At 38.7% G+C, this 22591-nt stretch overlaps 1 protein-coding gene across 1 annotated transcript in view; it reads right to left on the bottom strand.

The window, feature by feature from the left end:
- il11ra (interleukin 11 receptor, alpha) overlaps positions 1-22591 on the bottom strand; it is a 65616-nt gene that overhangs the window by 6253 nt on the left and 36772 nt on the right. Inside the window, exons 2-7 of the mRNA XM_039779845.1 lie at positions 17664-17760; positions 6236-6302; positions 4884-5050; positions 3498-3612; positions 2958-3121; positions 1836-1999 (exon numbers count right to left, since the gene is read on the bottom strand). Coding sequence (XP_039635779.1) covers positions 1836-1999; positions 2958-3121; positions 3498-3612; positions 4884-5050; positions 6236-6302; positions 17664-17760 — 774 coding nt within the window. The remainder of the gene's footprint in view (positions 1-1835; positions 2000-2957; positions 3122-3497; positions 3613-4883; positions 5051-6235; positions 6303-17663; positions 17761-22591) is intronic.

The following is a 22591-nucleotide window of genomic DNA, read 5'->3' as shown; positions in this document are numbered from 1 at the left end:
CAAAGGCTAGTGGGAGGGTCTGAAACGAAAGGGGTGCAGAGGCACCTTATGAACAGCAGGGGGAGCAGACTGCTGAGGAGCACACTGTTGAGCGTCTGTCTGCAGCTTCACCACCTTGGCCTCTTATTTCACATGATAGAAAATGATGATGTAGGCTAAACACAATTGATATTTCATGCAACAACCGTGAAGTTTTCATGTAGTTACTATAATTGGGCCTGTGTTAGCGAGGTTTTTATCGCATAAAAAAGTCTCAGAAGTGAATTTAGTGGTGAAATTTTTTTTTATAATTTCCATTTGCTTTTTCACCACTAAATTCACTTCTGAGACTTTTTTATGCGATAAATTTACTGTGTAGAGTTTGAATATGGGCAGTTTTACAAACGTTGATGGCCAACTGCACATTTTCTCCGATGTTGTCAGAAGCTTCACCAGGGACAACCAGCTGGTGGCGGCCGGGATCGCCTCCCTGCTGGCCAGCCAGTGATGCTTACAGACACCGCTGACAGCTGGAGGTCTGAAAAAGTACACGGGCTGTACAAAAGGCTGTCAATCAGGAGTGATTGTTGTGAGTACATGTTGGAGAATAGCGCGGACACGCACCTCACACCGCGCGCACCACCCGGAGAAAAAAGTGAGAGAAAGAAAAAGGAGAGGTCGCAGTTCGGACGATGACGATCCGGTTGAGATTGTGTGCGGGTGCGAACTGCGATCTGGACCACACACACACACGTAGCAGAGCTACCCACACCCATGTTTCTACTGTTGCTTAATTAAATAAAAAATCAAAAGAGAGAAGTTGTCTGAGTCGTGTTTTAAACAGACACACCTGGGGTGAAGCTGGGAACCAGAATCAGCTTTAAATATAGTCCTAATGTAGTCCTCACTAACACGGGCCCAATTATAGTAACTACATGAAAACTTCACGGTTGTTGCATGAAATGTCGTTTGTGTTTAGCCTACATCATCATTTTCTATCATGTGAAATAAGAGGCCAAACCAGCCTGGTGGTGAAGCTGCAGACAGATGCTCCCCAACAGTCAGCTCCCCCTGCTGTTCATAAGGTGCCTCTGCACCCCTTTCGTTTCAGACCCTCCCACCAGCCTTTGGGCCACGCCTCCTCATTTACATTGACATGTGTCAAGTCCAAATGAAAAAGCAATGTTAAATGGAAATTCAAAGGCCAAATATTAAATGAAAATTAAAAGCCAATGTTAAATTGAAATTCAAAAGCCAAATATTAAATGAAAATTAAAAGCCAATGTTAAATTGAAATTCAAAAGCCAAATATTAAATGAAAATTAAAAGCCAATGATAAATTGAAATTCAAAAGCCAAATATTAAATTCAAAAGCCAAAGCCAAATGAAAGCCGAGATGAATTTCATCTCGCTTTGTTTTCTCTTTGGACTTTCAATTTCTCTTTGGACTTTCAATTTGAATTATGAATAAATATTTCCTCCATAAAAAACACATTTTAAACGTAAGTGCTCATGCTCATGAAGCATGCTTTCTGGTGTAGACAAAGAGGGGTATGTCTTCTTCAACATTAGTAAAAATTAATAATTGTGCTTTTTTTTTTACTTCAGCTTTATATTTTGATATGCTCTTTCTTGTTTTAAGTAGTATGTTCTGTGACTGGCTTGGATTTCAGAAATAAGGTTTGTGGCCAATCACAGTAAGTAAATAAATGTACATAAGTTTAGGTTCAATTGCTGGTGTAATGTGGGAAACTACAATTGTATTTTCTTTAATGATGCATGATGAGGTGCACAAGTTCAATCCACACTGTGCACCAATCAACATTGAAATGAAACCTTGTGCCTTGCTGACTAACCTCTGACCAGTATATGGAGCCATATGGCCTGTATCTGATCTGAAACATAAGGGGGAAAGCATCATGCAGTGGCCAGGAGGAGGGAAAGTTCCATGAGACGATCAGCCTCTTTGGATACCCTTCTAGCTCATTCACCAACACCGACTCTGGAGGGTCTGGTTTCACTGCAAATAAAGACAGATAAAAACAACGTGAGATTTAGCCATAGGTATTTCCTCTATGGTTTGCACACTAGAAAACATGTCGAAACAAAGATATTAAGTACAAGAGGGCAGAACGTAACAAATGCTTTTTTTATTGTTGCTGTTACTTTTAATCTGATGAACTGTCTAGCTTTGCAGCGTTGGGGAATGTAAAGAAAATCCAACTAAGAATCAAAACTGCAATTACCATTTTCTCTGCATATACTGTATGACCTTGATATTACTAGAACTATCCATTCATTCTATGAATCTTATCCCACAGACTCTCAACTCTTTACTTATGACTCTAAACAGACAAAAGGTATGTAGTGAGTGAGTAAAGTGGTGAGCGTCATCCATTAGGCACATCTGCCGTCATGAAGACTGTCCCAAGGACGCTGTGAATGGCTCTGCTCGAGAGCGACAAAAATACCACGTACACAGACGAGCAGCAAAACAAGATAATTGAGGTCATTATATGAGGACCAAAAGCACACGGTAACAACAGCTGTCAGGAAAAATGATGTGCCGCATTAGAAATCCTGCCATTTGCTGTTGTGTTTATCTACTGATATTAGGAAAAAGAATGAGAGTAGATAATCAAGTCACTATGGAAGCATGAAGGTGTATCCCTGAAGTTGCAACAGTTGAAAAAGCTTCTTTTTTTTTTTTTAATGGGTGTTATGTCAAAACTGGTAAAAATAAAAAAGGGGACAGGTCCAGCAATATTGCAAGCCAATCACAATAAAAGTTTTTGAATAGTACAGTAGAATAGGGCTAGTGTTTCAGTAGGGCTGGGTGTCGAGCACTGGAAACAAGAAAAACATGGTCAAACTGATACATTTTCAGAGAAAGGTGCTTCCGAGACATGTGTCACAAACATGACAAAAACTATTTTAATCACCCCATTCCTGTGTGTGTGTGTTTTATGTGATCTTACATAGCTCATGTAACTTAAACCGGACAGATGTTGTCTCAGAGCCGAGGGCGTTGTTCTCTGAGATTCTCAGGGTATGGATGGTCTGCCAGAAGGCAGGATGATCTACGTCACAGTGCTTGCGGACGACATCCACAACGCATGGCCTCCACTCCTGACCAGTCCCCCTTAAAAACCAAACAAAAAGTGTTGCATTCCGTCGGGTAAAAGGCAACCTAGGTGTGTGCCGGAAACTGTAGATACCTTCTAACTAAAAAGTCACCAAAGCTGGAAGCTGAAGCCAACGCTTCAGTTTCTTTGACACTTTAAAAGAAACTGCTGTAATGTGTCACGGTTGAAAGTTTCCACTGAGTGCCATATGGCAGAGTGAAGAGAGGAGAAGCCGAGAAGGATAGACAGGGTTCACATCGGGATACGACTCACACTACATGCACTTCATTCACAATGTAACTCTGTGGCACATGCACTATATTTAGATTCTTCATAGCCCGTTCTGAATGGGACCTTGGGCGTTGCTGTTGACATGCATTAACTCACTGTTACCTGAAGGAGGCGTTGTACTTGGCTGGCAGGAAGGTCTTTACTGAATCCACCCAGGAGCAGCGAACATGCGTGTGATTGGGCACTTTACAGGAAATGCTCAGCAGCCCAGGGGGGTCTGGGAAACAGGAGTCAGAAGACAAGAGTTTATTTTCAGAACAGAGAGGGAGTTTGTTTTTTTCAAGGGTCCTGATAGATGTTATATTTGAACGGTTTCTCTGTCTTGTCCTCAGGGCTAAAGTGAACAGCTCTGTGCTATCCCGTCCCTATCATGAACCAAAATATTTCAAGAGAGGCTTGGCCAGGACCATGGAAACCTCCTTGTCCTGTCAAAAGGAAGCCCATGTAGGAAGCAGTTTCCTGTTTGAAACAGTTACAGGAAGCGGAGGGCTTTGTCTATGTGACGGCCGATAAGACCGGTTTCCTCTGAGGAACAGTAGCGCTGTTCTGATCATCAGTGCTGTAATAAGATGTCTTGTTGTAGCCAGAGAGCAGCATGAATCAAATGTTTAGAATATAATCTCATTCATTAAAAAAGGGGGAGAGAGAGAGCGAGAGAGACAGGGGAGATAGAAACAGAGATACACTTCTTCCTCCACTGTGAAAAATTCTCTTCACTAAGAGATATACACTTTGGAAAAATAGCAAAGAAAAATAGCAAATTTCCCAATGTTAACATCAGAAGAGAAGCTGGTAGTTCTACTGGAGAAGGGACAGCAGCTCCACTGGCAGCTAAATATGGATCCGCCTGCCACAACCTGAGGGACTCACTACTATAAGATCCCAACATTACACATTGGTTTAGGATTGTACAGTAACTATATTATACAAAACTGTTAAGTACTATATTGTGTTATGTAATTGTTTTGTAATGTAGTGTGTTGCATAACTATCAGTGCAGTATAGAATCTATGTGACACCTACTGTATGTATTTAATATGTGATATGTACTATATATGTATTTTCTGTAAACTGCTTTGGCAACAACATGTTTTCTTTGTTCATGCCAATAAAGCAAATTGAATTGAGAGAGAGAAAAAAAAAAAAAAAAAAAAAAAAAAAAAAAAAAAGAGAGAGAGAGAGAGATACATTGTCAGATGACAGAGAAACATAGAGGGAAATATGTTGAGGCAAGCTCAATAGAGAGATGGGAATGTGTGAGTAGGAGAAAACTTATTTTATGCTTTTATGCTGAATTATCCAAAGACTGAAATGAACTTTGAGGGACTGGGATGCTGTGTACAACACGAGGGACGTAGCCATGTTCCTGCTGCAGAGAGTCTTTGTCTTTAAAGGTGCAGTCCCATGGCGAGAGACTAAAAGTAGAGCAGAGCTGTTAAACTCCTAAATTAGGCGCTGTAAGCCTGGACAAGTCGCTACAACACTTACGGCCCAGTCTGAGTTTGACAGAGTGGAGGAGGAGCCCCCGGTTGTCATAGCAGCTGTAGTTGCCCTGCGCTGAGTGGTCGACGTGCAGCAGCACCAAGGTTCCATCTGATGTCACTTTGTGCCATGGCAACACTGAGCTGTGGTTGAGATGCCACACCACAGGTATCCTGGTCGGGAACACATCAGAGTTTAGTTATGCTTGTGAGGACCTCCCTCACTAACCTGTGAGCGTTAACGCTCAACCCACGACTAAAACTCTTTCGTGGCATTATTGTAGTCATCAAATACCTACGTCTGCATGTTACAACTTTCTTTTGAAGATCAAGATCAAGATTAACTTTATTGTCCCACAAGGTGGGAAATTTGTCTTGGGCACTTAAGCCATGCTGCAGCCACACGAAACAACATATACAACATGATACAAATACAATACAACAAACAATAATATGACCCTAATGGTGTGTAAAACACAACATGGTGTCACACATATGGTTAAACATTACAAAAAAAAAATTCTGTTCAGTGGTAACAAGCGCAACAATAACAGTGCAATGATGCAATGAAATGATACATTGATTACATGATTACATTTGGTACTATTCTGTAGGTTTTCCTCACTGTCAACAAACACCGAGAGACTACAACCAAACTTGCAATAATACGTTTTGGACAACAATAAAAATGTCTCTATGAATAAGATATGTCAAGCTTTGGCTACACCGGCAATACCTGTTAGCAGGATCAATTAACAGTCAGGTTTTTCTTTTTCATGGGATTTGACAATACACTTCAGTTTACAACATCTTACATGCATTTGTCGTTTACTGACTTTTCTTTTCTTTGAAAAGATGGCACACATTGGCCTTCTCTCGAATCAGATAATTTAGCCTTTTTGCACCTGCTTTAGCAATGCAGGCACTACAAAAATGCTGACGATGAGATCACCATTAGGAAACTTGCAGTCTTCCTGTGAATTTGCGTGTGTGTGTGTGTGTGTGTGTCTGTGTGTGTGTGTGTATACACAAGGGTTATTTTTGTCCATTACCTTTTAGTCAAAGCTAAACAAATATGCATTATTGCATATATGAATACAGTTAGATGGCTGATTAATGCATTCTAGTCTATGGTTATAACAAATGGATGTCACCGCAACTTTTATGATGAATTTGTTCCTGTACGACTCTTGAATAAATGTAGCTGCTATACTTATGTTTTGGATTATTGAAAAAAGAAAAAAAGAAAAAAAAAAAACTTTCCAACTCCCATTTGACTGAGCTGAAAATATCTCTTTGTCATTAGAAGACAAAGAAACACAACTTCAAGGCACACAGGACATAGTTTTTTTTCCTTACCTGATTTGTGACTTCCCGCATGCCAGTGTCACATTTGACTCCAAGCGTCCGTACTGCACGCCTAACACTGCAAACACAGACATCACATAAAATATTAAAAACACGCTGTACGGAGTACGTGCACAATCTGACATACCGTGTGTCTCCATTGTCTGTATCAATGTGATTTAAGTTACACCATTTACAGTAATAGAGTCAACAGTATCACAATAACATGACCATACAAGGTTCGGGCCCCTGCAGACACTAGGTGGAGGAGACACAGTATAAAGCTGCTCCAGTGTTTCATTTTTCTGGAAGTTTATCACAACTAAAATAATATTACTCTGTAGCAGCAAATCCACTTTAAGATATCGTCAATAATAGACAGAGAAAAGCAGTTAAGCATTTGAAGAAGATATTAAGAACAAGATACAGATATAGACTAACTCTGAAAATCCATTTAGAAAACATTTTTTTGATATTAACATTCAAAACAGTCTGCGTTTGTAACGGGAAAAGTTACTAGTGCTGAGTAACAACACTCATTTCTGTTTATTTGGAAAACTGCTCATTGTCTTAAGAGTCAACATCGCCCTGTGCTCCAAGCCCTAACTTCACAAACCTGAACCTTTGGACAGAGGTAGCTGTTGTTGGACACAGGATGCAAGTCTTTTTCTTTTTACTTATTTCTGCCTAAATCACTTGTGGTGGCATCCAGCCATGCAAATAGCTTCTTTTTTTTTATCTGCTGTGGTTTTGAGATATCCATCTCTGAGATTTCTGTCTCCACCCTTACACAATGGAGTGCTCATATCATTACAACATTTGAAAAATTCAACAGGAACAATGTCATCAATGCTCACCATACCTACAGAAACCTCGATGTTTATGGAGTTATATTCCTATCTTTAATCAAGAGCGCATTCTTTCAATTTGAGAGCATTTCTCACTGATATTACGTTCAGATTTTGTAATAATTTCCCCTCAAAACCTTGCTCTCACACTCAAATAGTCACTGCTCGGCTTTGGATTTGCTCTGCTTGTGCTCAAAGTTTGTGCCCGGCTTGGATTTTCTCTGCTTGTGCTCAAAGTTTGTGCGCGCCTTGGGATTTGCTCTGCTTGCACTCAAACTTTCTGCTTGAACTCAGATATGTTGTTGTTTGGACAGATTTCCTGCTCTCAGCTTTGAACCTTCTCCTCGCACTCAGGCTGATTCTGCTCACTTGCAAAGTTTCTGCTCTCGGATTTCTCCTGCGGGCTTGGATTTTTTGTGTGTTATAACCCTATCAAAAGTCAACAACCAATAGAATGCCAGCTGTAGTGTTGACCAATGAAATGATCCCAACCCTGTTGAGGGTGCGCGTACTTTACTTTAGAACGTCTGTTGAGGGCGGCTGCTCTGTAACTCACGGTGGCCAGGAAGTGCAATGCAACATTACAAAGAATGAAACACTTTTACAAAGCTCAAGACAAATTTACATTTTGGAAAACAAATTTACATTTTAGAAAACAAATTAACATTTTGGAAAACAAAATAACATTTTAAAAACAAATTTACATTTTGGAAAAAAAAATAACATTTTAAAAACAAATTTACATTTTGGAAAACAAAATAACATTTTAGAAAACAAATTTACATTTTAGAAAACAAATTTACATTTTAGAAAACAAATTTACATTTTGGAAAACAAAATAACATTTTAGAAAACAAATTTACATTTTGGGAAAAAAAAAATACATTTTAGAAAACAAATTTACATTTTAGAAAACAAATTTACATTTTAGAAAACAAATTTACATTTTGGAAAACAAAATAACATTTTAGAAAACAAATTTACATTTCGGAAAACAAAATTACATTTTAGAAAACAAATTTACATTTTAGAAAACAAATTTACATTTTAGAAAACAAATTTACATTTTGGAAAACAAAATAACATTTTAGAAAACAAATTTACATTTTAGAAAACAAATTAACAAGATGCAAAACACTTTTACAAGTCCCGAAACAAATTTACAAATGACAGATTCTTCACGGAAAGGGAATGTACCACATACCGGAAGTGATGAGGTGTTGCGGGTGTTGCTGGTGAGCGCAGTCAATTTGTGTTGTTGAGTATATGGCGTGAATGAAGTTTATGGTGACTTTACGTGTGGTCGGTGTTTGGAGTTTTTATATGACGCCGACCTGACAGAAACATTGGAAAACGGGGGAACGTATACGACAGCGGGGCCGGATCGAAGCTACGCGGGGGCAGCTGAGTCCGTCTGCAGCTGCAGGACCTGGAGCTCACTGCCCATTCCTGGGAGCCAAAACGACACCACGCAGCTGGAGACCCAGGCCGTATTGCTGGGCCCGCTGGAGGAAGGGAAGCCCGGGAGAATCAGATCCAGGACTGAGCCGGACCGGACTGTCACAGCCTGCTGAAGTTTAAATCACAGGTTTCCTAAAGGGAGTCTGGCGGGACTCGGACTGTGGATGACGAAACATGACTTTAAGTCTCGTTAAATGAATAACTACATGCAGAAATAAATGAATCATTAGTGGGGGAGTGAGCCTGGACATTTCAGTCTGTTTAAACTTCACTTTGAAGCAGAACCTCTTAGTTCAGAAGGGTGAAGTTTCCGTTTGTACTCATATCTGTGAACTGATTATAATAAATATTCTTTGTATTAACACCTTAATTAGTCTCTTTGTCTTTTGTTTAAAAAACTACAACATCGCATGAGATTTTGACGATTTATAGTGATTTTATTTCCGTTAGACCTTTGCCTACATTGACGCTGATGCATTAAAAGACGGCCCATAGACAGTATATAAGGGGAGTGCCTCCCCTGTTCCAAGATGGCGGCTCTATTGACGCATTCGATCCATAACTGCCGTAGTCAAGGCGACATGTATACAACACCTCATCACTTCCGGTATGTGGTACATTCCCTTTCGTGAAGAATCTGTCATTTGTAAATTTGTTTCAGGACTGGTAAAAGTGTTTTGCATCTTGTTAATTTGTTTTCTAAAATGTAAATTTGTTTTCCAAAATGTGAAAATTTGTTTTCCAAAATGTAAATTTGTTTTCCAAAATGTAAATTTGTTTTCTAAAATGTAAATTTGTTTTACTTTTTGTTTTCTAAAATGTAAATTTGTTTTCCAAAATGTAAATTTGTTTTCTAAAATGTAAATTTGTTTTCCAAAATGTAAATTTGTTTTCCAAAATGTAAATTTGTTTTCTAAAATGTAAATTTGTTTTCCAAAATGTAAATTTGTTTTCTAAAATGTAAATTGTTTTTCCAAAATGTAAATTTGTTTTCCAAAATGTAAATTTGTTTTCTAAAATGTAAATTTGTTTTCCAAAATGTATATTTGTTTCCTAAAATGTAAATTTGTTTTCCAAAATGTAAATTTGTCTCAAGCTTTGTAAAAGTGTTTCATTCTTTGTAATGTTGCATTGCACTTCCCGGCACACCGTAGTAACCTGACTGTAACCAAGTTTATATATCCCCGCCCGTTTATAGCTTTATTATAAGTATATGTCAACAATGTGAACAGAATGGCGACGCCTTTCACCTGCACCCGTCAGGAAACTGGAGAAAGCTTTGAAGTGGGCGACATGAAGTTGTGTCCACAACTACGAGGGTGAGTAACATAACTTAAGCACCTAGCTAGCTAGCTAGCATATGGCCTAGCTTGATGTCCAGAAACAAATAGAGGTGGTTTAATGTACCTAAACAATGATCAATGATTACCAAATTTCTCTCTCATATTGCTCCTCATAACCACTGAAAACTGTCAAAAAAATCTAACCCAAAGTCCAATTATGGACGTTATGTGACTGATAACTGATTGATATCTGATTGATCATTGTTTAGGTACATTAAGTTACCACGTTAAGCTTTTTCGTTAAGCGTTAGAATGTCCCGGTGCTGTTGAGGGAAACTGTAGTCTATAACTTCCTGAGCGACTGATCGTCCATTTTTGCCCCTTTACATAATAAATATGGCTATGAAATGGAACATGAAATACATAAATGAGGCAATACATATATAGGCATTAGTCATTATAGTTCAATAGCCTAAATACATATGTTTTACTTATATTTATTTCCGGGGACTTTTATTTATTCCGTCTATTTATATGCACTACTATATTCAAAGGAAGTTTAGTTATCTCACAGGCTCAGACTAAAAGCAGCAGCAAGCCTGCCTGACATCAGTGCATAGCATATCACTGCAAAGTAAATAAAATATGAAGAAATCACGAAGCGGTAGATTCCCAGGTCAGCTAGAGCCGGTAACGCCAGCTCTGCAGACGGACCAGAGTCAGTCAGCCCGCGGGAAGCGAACCCGCGGGACCAAGCTCACAGGGCTGGTAGCTAGCTGCTAGCTAGATGCAGCAGCTAATATTAGAATATTAGACCCAGCACCGGAGGTCTGATCCCCATGATTTAAAACGAAAATCAAATAACCATTTGTTTTTTATACCTGTTTATGAAATGAAAATCAAATGAACGAAAAAGTACACGGACCCAGTCTGTTAAGTACAATTTCACCACTAATAAAACAGATCTAGAGATGATATGCTTTATTTGCAACTTAAATGTAATTTTTTAATTAATACAAAGCAAACTGAGCAGAAAGAACAAGTATTTTGTTGGTTTGTTTCTCTTCTTCCGGGTGTGACTTAAGTACCCGTTGAGCTGCATCACAGCTGCACTATGTGCATGGACCTGTGCCAGTCAGCACATCACTCACCTGTGTGCAGAGGACCGGCAGCTAGCACAAACCAAGAAGGTTGGCAAGTCTGATAATAATGCAATTGTAAAAATAATAATAATATAATAGTAAAATCATGTTACATACACTTATGTTTCTTGCTTAAATTCACAGGGTGCACAACCAGGCCTGGGAGAGAGAAAAATTACTGATGTCCACAAAACCAAATCAGAGAAGGTAAGGTAAGATAGTAATGATGTTAAAGCAAGCTATGTACACCTAATATATTACGTGTTGATGTCTATGAATCTGTCTTTAATAGGAGCATACTATACAAAGACAACAGTGGAGAGTTCCTGGATCGGTCTGTCCTCAAAGTGCCAGAGATCTACAAGGACTTCACCCTTTTCTGCACCATCGGGTATAATCAAAGTGATAAAAGAGAGAACAAATTATTGTTTTCTCTGTTGACATGAATAGGTGCCTGTAATGTATGTCGCATATATTCAATCAATTCAATAAATGTTGATAAGTATCACTGCTATTTCTTAAATCATTGTAGTTTTTCAGAGCAATAAGATACAGATTATTAAAACCATGTTCACATTTGCAACAAATTAAAACCCTGATCAAGGCAAATTGTTTTTTCATGTTCCATAACATTTATAAAAAAAAAACGATTACAATTAAATTTACCAGAGCTGACACTTGGTAAATAGCTTTAATTTACCATGTCAAAACAATGAGTAATTCATAACAAATTGCACAATATTTGACACAAAACCTTAAAAGTGTATGGTTCATACTAACGTTGAAGCAGTACAATGTGCCTATAGGATTTACTGTAGCAGGAACATTGATATTGGCAAACAGATGACCCAGGTTCAGGTGAGTTTGTGAGCAGGGTTATGAATAAAGATAAGATAGGCCTAGTGTTCACAAGAGGGATGATTCAGGTATGGCAACACAAATTAAGAATAATTCAATTAAATAGGAGGTATGTACAACTAGTAGAAGATAAATTAACTATACAAGAGCAATTAAGGTAAAGTTTTGAGGTGGCAAGCTAAAGTATAGTCAATAGCATGGAGTCAAGTCAACAGTGTACACCAGAATAATATATATATTATGTAATGATACTATGTTTTACGTACTAATATCCGAAAACACAAAAAAATAATAGTGTTTGATGCAGTATGGAGAACAACCAAGTCCCATATGAACCCAAGAGACTTTAAGTGCAGCTGTTGATGATGTTCACTACAAACAAAACTTGCATATGGTTGTAGTCTGCTGTCAGTAGATCTCATACAGTAGTAAGCTACATGTAGCAGTATGATGTTTTAGTCTGACCTACGCAACCCGCCTAGGTAATAACGAAAGCTGTTGTTGTTATAGTTCAACAAAACTGCAACCTATTTAAGGAGCAAATAAGAAACCATATCATTTCTAGATCTGTTTTTATTATAGTGATAAATTGAACTTAACATTACGTTTTATACAGATTGCTATGAATCTATTTTCAAACTAATGTTATATGAAGGAATGAAGACTAAATTCTGATGAACAACAAACAACAGTGATGCAAAAACTGACACAAACAATCCAGTTTCTTGTGTTCTTTCAGTTATATTACAGTTTGTTTTACTACTGGCTCTAACATGAAATTAGCCAAATCCCAGGAACAATGGTTAACCAAACGAGGAAAAAATACAAAGTAGGGTCATCACATATACACACACTGTCCGTCATATGTCGTTCAATCTAGCTAGCTATACAATAAAGAACATATATTTGTTTCTGGACATCAAGCTAGGCTATATGCTAGCGCCATATGCTAGCTAGCTAGCTAGGTGCTTAAGTTATGTTACTCACCCGTGTAGTTGTGGACATAACTTCATACGTCCCACTTCAAAGCTTTCTCCGTTTCCTGACGGGTGCAGGTGAAAGTGGCCGACCATTCTGTGCACATTGTTGACATATACTTATAATAAAGCTATAAACGGCGCGGGGATATATAAACTTGGTTACAGTCAGGTTACAGAGCAGCCGCCCTCAACAGACGTTCTAAAGTAAAGTGAACGCACCCTCAACAGGGTTGGGATCATTTCATTGGTCAACACTACAGCTGGCATTCTATTGGTTGTTGACTTTTGATAGGGTTATAACACACAAAAAGTCCAAGCGCGCAGGAGAAACTCGAGAGCAGAAACTTTGCAAGTGAGCAGAATCAGCCTGAGTGCGCAGGAGAAGGTTCAAAGCTGAGAGCAGGAAATCTGTCCAAACAACAACATATCTGAGTCCAAGCAGAAAGTTTGAGTGCAAGCAGAGCAAATCCAACGCCGAAGCACAAACTTTGAGCACAAGCAGAGAAAATCCAAGCCGAAAGCACAAACTTTGAGCACAAGCAGACCAAATCCAAGCCGAGCAGTGACTATTTGAGTGTGAGAGCAAGGTTTTGAGGGAAATTATTACAAAATCTGAACGTAATATCAGTGAGAAATGCTCTCAAATTGAAAGAATGCGCCCTTGATTAAAGATAGGAATATAACTCCATAGATGTTCACAATTTTTATTGGAACTATTGTAGCAGCACAAACAAATAATAGAACTGGGACGGCAGCACACGTTTCAGACATGGTCTCTCCAAACCTGGGCATATACAACCAAAGTTATATGTTGTGCATGGTAAACAGACCATTTAATGTGCCAGCAGACATGATGTAGCCACATAGAGATCTTTCAGTAACATAACGCCACAGTTACCCAGTTTTCTAAGTATCCATTAAGAGACACTACAGGCAAAAACATAATTTTTCAATTTTGAGTTGTTAGGCTAGTTTGCTTTCATAAAACCATGTCTTCTTTCAGACCATTGGGGGAAAAAAACTAACCCTAAAATTTCAGAAAACTTTTAATACAAAGATAATTGTCTTAGAAGTGCCCTGCCATACAAAACCGTTTTTACTTGCATTTTTTGAAATATGTTAGGTCCATATGTGTTTGTGTTATGTTGTGAATGTGAAAATGAACTGCTACCTCCTTTGTCAGCTCTAGCCACTGAAAAGAAATAAGCGGAGAAATCAGGCCAATTACAAAAGCTGGTCAGTCTGACATCATATTGCCTGAGCTCATTACTATTCATTAGCTCGCCCAGTTGGGCTGGGTAAAGGATTCTGACAGCCAGGCTCTCATTGGCTAGCTGTTAGCCAATCAGAGTCAAACAGCTTAGCTTGTTGGATATTAATGAGAACTGGCAGAAATCGAGCTGAGTCTTCCTGTAGGCTTTCTATACCACGCTAGAATGGCTTGAAACAAGGTAACCAAGGCATTTGTTCCACAAAAACTGTTACAGAGTCCATGGTAGAACTTCGGACATTACCAGAAAGTAATTAAATACATGTGGCAGGGCACCTTTAAAGCTTTAGCTTTAACTTTTTGATATTAATAAATCTCGGTTACATTCAAGCCATTGCCAAATGAGCTAATTAAGACTATCAGCTCCACACAACTCTCTCTGGATTTCTCAGTACGGCTATGTTCAGAAACTGGTGGCGTCCGGCGACTTTTTTGCGCACAGAAGCTCGAGTGAAGATAATTACCATCATGTCCATCATGTTTTTTTGTATCATGGACGAGCTAACGGTGTTGTTGTCACTAATTAGAATCCCTCATGGGGGCGACAGCAACTCCGCACTATAGCTTTAATGTAAGTAATCAACTGGGATGTTCGTGTTGTTTCATGTTGATATCCATTAGTTAAAATGTTTTACCCTATTCACCTGCATGTCTCCTCTTCATGTGTCTAAATACGTAAGAAAAAGCTGAGAAGCCAAATACAGTCAGTTTAGTGTGGGGAGCCCTTTATGAACTGAAGTAAAATAATTTGTATCAATAACTTTAAGGATGATAAACTGTTACTTTCCATCATGCAAAATTGAAAGGCAGTGTAGATTTAAAGCAATAACTGCAGTGTATACCTGAACAAATATTTGTGGTGACTAGTCATTTGCCAAGTAGATACTCTATCTGCAGTAGGTATGGGCATGTTTAGCTTGGCTCCATAATATGAAAGCTGGCATTTACAGTAGATCTGGAGTGGGAAAACATCACTTTGACTGCCAGTCTGCCACGCACACATCTTCATTAATTCTCAACCTCAATCACTCAGGCATGCACACTCCCTGCTGGCCTCTCCTCCCTCAGTAACAAACAATTTGTCCCAGGTTTGCATTTTGTTTTTCCTTCTTCATTTTTTTAAACAAACCTCTCTTCATGTCACAAGTTTGACTGGCATATCACGAAGGATAACAGCAGGTGAAGGAGTAGAAGCTTTTTGGTGAATGTTGTTATTTCATTTGCTGTATTGGTATATTTATGTTAGTTTTCCCTGCTGCAATAACCTCATGTGCCCTTCAGGGACCAACTAAGTTAATCCTAAATTACATTTTACACATACTCAAGTTGGAGGCTAAACTGAGGGCCTTTTCAATACTTGGTTTTCACTCACACCTAAAGCTCATTTTTCTGTTGTTTTAGCAGCTGCACTAAATGAAACAGCCGGGGAAAAGAGCAGCAACGTGCTCCACGGTGATTTTGTGGCTACGTTTACATTTTTGAGTGGAGGAGAAATGCAGAAAGGAGGACAATGAAACCTACTGAGAGTTTTCTTTTTGTAAATAAGCAAATGAAAGCCTCTTCATTCAGCTGCGATGTGTATGGGAAACAATTTATCATAAACAACACATGGCATGGTTAATAAATCTGAGCTACCAAGACAGCGGTAATGTATGGGCTACTGTAAACAAAGCTGTGTGACATTAGAAAGACACAACATACCTAGTAGATATCAAATCTAGATAGGACATGCACACCTTGTTCTTCATGATTATTCTCTATGTAAAAGGAAACCCGTTTAGTTTTGAATTTTCATAGTTCTGTCCACTACTGTTATCAATCACGATGCCATTTTAATCAGCAAGTTAATGGCTGAGATCAGGGAAATAGTGCAAAGAGAAGAGACAGACGCTCATACACTCCAGCTGAGCCGGATTATTTAAACTACTTATCGGGAAGTGAAACCAAAAGTGAGCCCACCGGACATTTTGGTTATAATTATTTAATGTAGGGCTGAACTATTTCAGAATAAAAAGCAGCATTTGTGGTTTATGTAGTTTTAAACAAGATGGGATTGTGCCACGCATACCGTATCACAATACACTTTTTTAAGTAGTCAGAGAAAAGTCAACTTCTAGTCTAAACTTGCTTGACATAAATGTTAATTACATCACATTAGATGTATACTTGACAGAACTGCGTAACATTCAAATTCATAATATAGACATTCAAAAGTGACATCTACTAGTGATATCTAACGATAACAGCTCCTCGAATTAACCAGAGAAAAAGGTCAAGAATATTGGTGTTGTTTCGCCGACCCCCAAAATGACCTAAAGTTTGGCAGCAACAGCTATAGTCAATATAGCCGGTGAAAAATACAGTTGCTGGCAAAACTTTAATTTTCTGTAGTTTGTTAGGAAGTATCAATCTTTTTTCTTAATTATTTCTCCCTCTGTGTCAATCTTTTCCCCTATCTCAATCTTTTTATTCAATGCCTCTCTCCCCAGTTTTAACCAGATTTTCTTTTTCCCTTTAACCACCAAAATACACACACACACACACACACACACACACACACACACACACACACACACAACACACACACCCCTCCCTCTGTTTCTGTGAGTGTGTGTATTACCTGGGGCCTTGGTGCAGTGCAAAGAGTTGGCTGGTCTGAATGTGTGTATTCATGTTTTATTGGCAGTGAAGTACATTATTCCCCAAACCCGCAGCGTTCCACTCATATCTGATTCTGCCTCTGGCAAGAGGGCCTAGACACGCGCTTGCACGCACGCATGCGCACACACACACACACACACACACACACACACACACAGGAAGGCTGCAAGTTTCTCCTCACATTAAAATCAGATGGCAGGGTGGACAAAGAAATTGCAAGCTGGATGAAACTTAGTACTTTCCAAACAATAAAAAAAAAGGACTCCAGAGCTGCCGTAGTGTCAAATTATTTGGGAAGGGAAACCTTGACAGTTTCACCTGAAGGGCCAAGGGCGAGTGTCCTTATTGTTGTAGCGGTGAATTTATCTGATTTTAGAAAGAGATACAGTAACAGGGGTAAAAAAAGAGACAGAAAGAAGGGAAGAGGGAAAGAAAGAAAAACAGAAAGAAGAGCCAATTTCTTAATGCCAGACAGATCCCTTAAGCGCTGTGGGAGGCAAAACAAAATATGCTTCAACAATACAATTCTTGTTTGCAGAGTGCTAATAAAAAAAAAACATGAATTCCAATTCAACCATAAATAAAAAACAAACAAAAAAACTAACACTGCACATCGAAAATTGGACAGAGAGAACAACTGAACAATGAACAAAGTTTCAAAAAAAGAAGAAGATTGTGCTTGGACAAAGGTGTTTTATGGTAAGATGCACTGCCTCCCTACATTTTGGAAGGGTTTCTTTCCTTCTTTCTTCTGCAGAAGCTTCAGATCCCACAAGTGCTTTGAGTCAAGATAAGTCAAGGGTGCCCAAAATAGTTCACAAAGGAATCCATGCCTGATCCTTAACAGAATGTGTTTTTCTGTGTGTGCGTTTTAAAAAGATGTCCTTGGGAAAGTGTCTTTTGGCTTGGTGTGCATGCATACGTGTGCATGTGTTACCTTCATCAGTCCGAATCTGAGCACGACTGGGACGCAGCGACCAAGACAAAAAACAGATGACTGTCAGACACACAGGACTGGACAAAAGGCCTGGCATCTAGAAAGACAGAGAGAGAGGGGGGGAGGTGGGAAAGGAGAAGGTATAATGATTAGGGATTTATTTTCAAGCCTAAGAGGTTCGGCAGTAAGCATCAACAACATCAGCAACAGCATTATTATCATCATCATCATCATCATCATTTTGAGTCCATTTTTGTACAAGTAAATGTATGAAAGGAAAATGCTTGTGAAAACAGCCAGAAATGTAACATTGCTTTCATTAATTTCCTCACCAAAAGCAACTACATACCAATGTTTAAATTGTTTGGCAACATGTTGCAGGTAATAACGTCACAAATCAGGCTATTTCTGCCTTTTCCTTATTATTGAAAATTCGATGTTACATAAAGTCCTATAAGGCAAAGACAACAAGACAACTGGTCGCCTCTATTCCTGGCTAGTGGAAATCGTTTCTAATAAAAAACAGAGAAACTATGTTGGACAGGACTTTTTGTTTCCACTGGCTTTACCAGGATCTCTGGGAAATAAAGTTTCAGTTCCACTTGTGCTAGAGAACAAAATCCATTAAGCAGTTTTGTACCGTGAATGAACTCAACACATTTTTTTTTTTTTTTATAATTTAACCAAGATGTACACACTGCAAAAAGTAGAAGCCAGTAGCGTAGAAAAAGTTAAAAAAAAGTCTATTTGTTTAGAATTATACTATGGCCTGGTGGTACAATGGAGAGCAAGGATGTGTGTGTCATACATGAAATAGACTTTATTTCTCTCTCTCTCATTTCAATTCAATAAACAATGACTGGCATGGAGTTTGATGGGTCAAGTAGCTCTGTGAGTCTGTGTTTAGGCACACCGGTGCTTTGAGCTAAAGGGTAACATCAGCATGCTAAATCGCACTAAACACACAGTACAGCTGAGGCTGATTTACTGCGTGTATGGCACATTCATAAAAAACAGCATGATCAGGGCCAGAATTTCAGTGTGGGATAGTGGGTATTGTGCATCATTGCAGTGATTCCTGCGAATCTAGCACTTATGAGGAAAATTCACGCACAAATTTGAAGCAATGTCTCGTAATGTTGAGCCAATGTTTGCACCGGTGCGGAATCGTGTGCGGAATGCGGGACGGCTGCCTGAAGGCGCAGCATCGACGGACGCATGAAAACACGAACGGCCCGCTGGCTGAAAACACATCCAGGTGTAAACCTCGCTCAGAAAAAACCCACCGCAACCCGAAAGGACTAGCGCAAACGGCACGGTGTCAACCCCGTTTATCAGACAGATAGTGGTAACGTCAATAACCAGCAGCAGTCAAAAGACAAGAATCAGACGCAACGTGACAGCTGGGAAATAGAGCTGCTCGATTTGTAAAATGCACGGCGCTGCGCCTTCTTACCGGCGGTTACAAAACGTCACGTCGTGAACATGGATTCGGCACACAAAACGGGATTTAAACTACAATCATAAATTCACCGAGTAATACAGACCTTAATAATCTGATGCTCTTTTCAGAGCTTGCCCCACTGAATTTCAGACACTGATCAACAGGACATACATGTCATTCAACTGCTTTATGCAAATATGTGATGATGATTTGATTGGCTGTATGCACGTCTATATACTGTATCTATCTAAGTAGACAGAGAAGGCATTTTGACCATTACATTGTATGCACAGACGTCACGAAACAATTACAATATTAATAAATACACATTATTCCTGAGTGCAGTGCGTGTTATTAAGAGAGTGTGGCAGAGAGAAAAAACATACAATATGCTTTCATTTGGACTGAATGGGAGAAACATTCTGGACATTAGAGCATATGACAATGACACTGTCATGGAGTTATGAGAGTGTGATGCGGTGCTGCTGATAATTTTATCCTCAGGGGGGACAGAGAGAAAGAGAGAGAGAGAGAGAAAGAGAGAGAGAGAGACTAAAAAAGGCTCTGTGAATGTGATAAAGAGTGAACGACTACATGGTGTAGGTGTTTGTGAGCTACTCAGCCCAAAACAAACACCCTTATCATACGTCTGGTGCCACTTCTTTGCACGTGAAAAACTCATCAACACTTTTGTCGGCCCCTCCACAGCGAGAGAGGGAGATTGAAGGCCCATGAAATGCATTTCCTGTTCAAATAGGATGTTCCTGAAGCTGGGGGGGGGGGTCATAAAACAGCAGTGACCGATCCATAAGAAGCACAAGCAACAGACCCATAACAGACCATTTCACACGGTTTTAAACATTTTAAATGTGTCCCAGTTCATGAATGACGTCAGCTGACAGGAAGCGAACATGGAACCCAATCTGTTGCCTAGCAATGCAATTCCAGTGAAACTGTCTATATGAAAGAAGAATGACTAAACGGTTCGCTGCACACCACAACTCTGCCCTGGAGAGTGGGAGCAATGTGATTAGCTCATGCTTCATTAGAGCTTCTTGTCATTGAGGAGAGTGAGATATTCAGGAATTAAATCATATGCGCACAAGCTCCACATACATTAGTGTGCAGTGCAACAAAATATAAAATATCAAAGATTATTAAAGAACTTTGCCCATTTTCTAGAATAAGTATACAAATATATCCGGAGCCTTCAAACCTAATAGAAAAACAAAGTGACAAATGTAGTTATAAATAAGTTATACTGTTAATGGGACTTTAAAGCCCCAATCTGTGACCACAGCAACACTCAGATGATGTATACCAAACATAAGTGTTTTGTTTTTTTAACAGTAAAACATAGAGAGTGAAAATCTGAAAGACTGGAAAAGAAGCAAGGATACAAGAAAAAGGGGAAAAAATGAACCAGTTCAGTGTGTTGCCCTGTAATACTCTTGTTCAGAATCAGAATAGGATTTATTGCCAAGTAAGTAACACAAGGAAATTGCCTTGGTGGTTGTGCATACATTAACAAAAAAGGAAAAAAAATATGAAAAGAAGGACATATGGTTTAGTGCAGGATGTGCAAAAATGTGGAGGGAATGTGCAATAGTCAGGTATATAGTGCAGGATGTTCTTCTACTTTTGTGTTGACTACATTCAATAGTGATTGCGTGGTTAAGCCGAAATCAAGTCTGAAAGGATTAAATCAGGTTTTCAGTCAGCGGCGATCATGCAGCATGTCAAAGAAAATAGTGTCTAACCGCTCCTTTAAATGTGTTTACTTCATAGAGACTATTCAATATTCATCATCCAGCTTAACATTATGAACTTCTCAATGCCATGTTTCTACAGAAAGTACAAGGGAGACATTTTCTGTGGGTCGACTAAAAGACATGATAAAGAGCTCACTGCTTTCATTTGTACAAAGTTGTTTCTCAATGTCAAACACCCTGTTCTGCTTCACAAAGACCAAAATGTGGCGTGAGTGAGGAGTTGGAAGGTTGTGAATGTGCAGTGACGGCAACTCATCTTACAATATTTTTTTTTATTTTTTGTGTATTACATACAGTGATTATGGTTTAGAGTCTTACAACAAGGCAAGCACATCAATTGTTGGATGGTTACTAAAAAGATGCAATCTACTTAGATTTGAGAGCTTTAGGCAATTTATTTTTTGTTTCCTCAAATTAGGTTGTAAGCCCAGAGCCTCTTTCCAGATATCTCAAAAGACAAGACAGGAACAGAGTAAGTAGGAGCAATGAATGGCAACTGTAAAATACCAAATCTTAGATCTAAATCACCAATCATCCTTCTCCATTAAGGGCTGTCAACTCTGGAACACATCACCAACTGAAATCAAATGATCCAGACATAACATATTTTCAAAAGGTTAAGTGCTGGCTAAAAGCAAACCAGAGCTCTACCCATTTTTGGCTAATTGTACTGTAAATTACCAATGTTTTTTTTTATTGTATTCCATATGATATTGTTCCATAATTTCCATATTGTAGTGCATTTTGGTTTCATGATCCTGAAAGCTATAGGCTATTTTAATTATACTGTACATGTAAAAACCTAACTAAGGAAATTAGTTGAAAATTAACAATAGCTATCAACTCTTTGCAGCACATTGGTTCCATGCTCTGTATTTGGAACTACAGTATGTTTAATTGCATTGCCTCTATCAAATCAAATAATTCAATACAACTCAATTATATCCTCAAACTGCAGTGGACGGTGCATCAATCTCATTGATTCAACAATACAACACCAGCTTGGCCTAAGCATGTTGTTTGTGGATCATGCCATTTATGTTGCAATGTACCAGAGAAGTCAGTTCATTGCTCTGCATTTAATTGTTTATAGCATGTACTGTAATGCTAGCAGTTCAGCTCTATACATGATTCTGTGAAATGGGTGTATTTCTTTTCTTTATGGTTCAGTGTTGTAATGTAACAAAGTACAAATACTTCACTACTGTACTTAAGTAGAATTTTTACGTATCTGTACTTCGTTATTTATATTTCTGGAAACTTTTACTTTTACTCCACTACATTTCCAAAATAAAATGTATACTTTTACTCCGCTACATTTCCCCTAAGCATCTTAGTTACTCGTTACTACAAAATAAAATCAGAAGAAATTTATTACACTGAAAAAAAGGAAGTTTGGCGAATCATTGCTGCTAAATTGCCAAGATAATGCACGCCCCATTCCAGTTGGTGACGTGATGCCTGTTTGTGGCCAAGCTGCAAAAAACAAAACAAAAACAAACATAGGCAAAAACTAAAGAAGAAGAGGAGGAAGCATAATGACTGATAATGTCATGGAAGCACCTGGTGCAGGCTCTGCCGCCATGGTAACAGACGATGACCACCCCGACGACCGTGGTGATGAAGATAACGTTACACACCTTTGGCCATAAAGTTCATAATCAAAGTTTTTTTTTTTTTTACTTTTACTTCTAATACTTAAGTACATTTAA

Source organism: Perca fluviatilis, chromosome 17 (genome assembly GCF_010015445.1).
Source record: "Perca fluviatilis chromosome 17, GENO_Pfluv_1.0, whole genome shotgun sequence".
NCBI lineage: Eukaryota > Metazoa > Chordata > Actinopteri > Perciformes > Percidae > Perca > Perca fluviatilis.
Note: the sequence above shows the minus strand (reverse complement) of the source record. Positions and strands in the feature narration are given on the sequence as shown.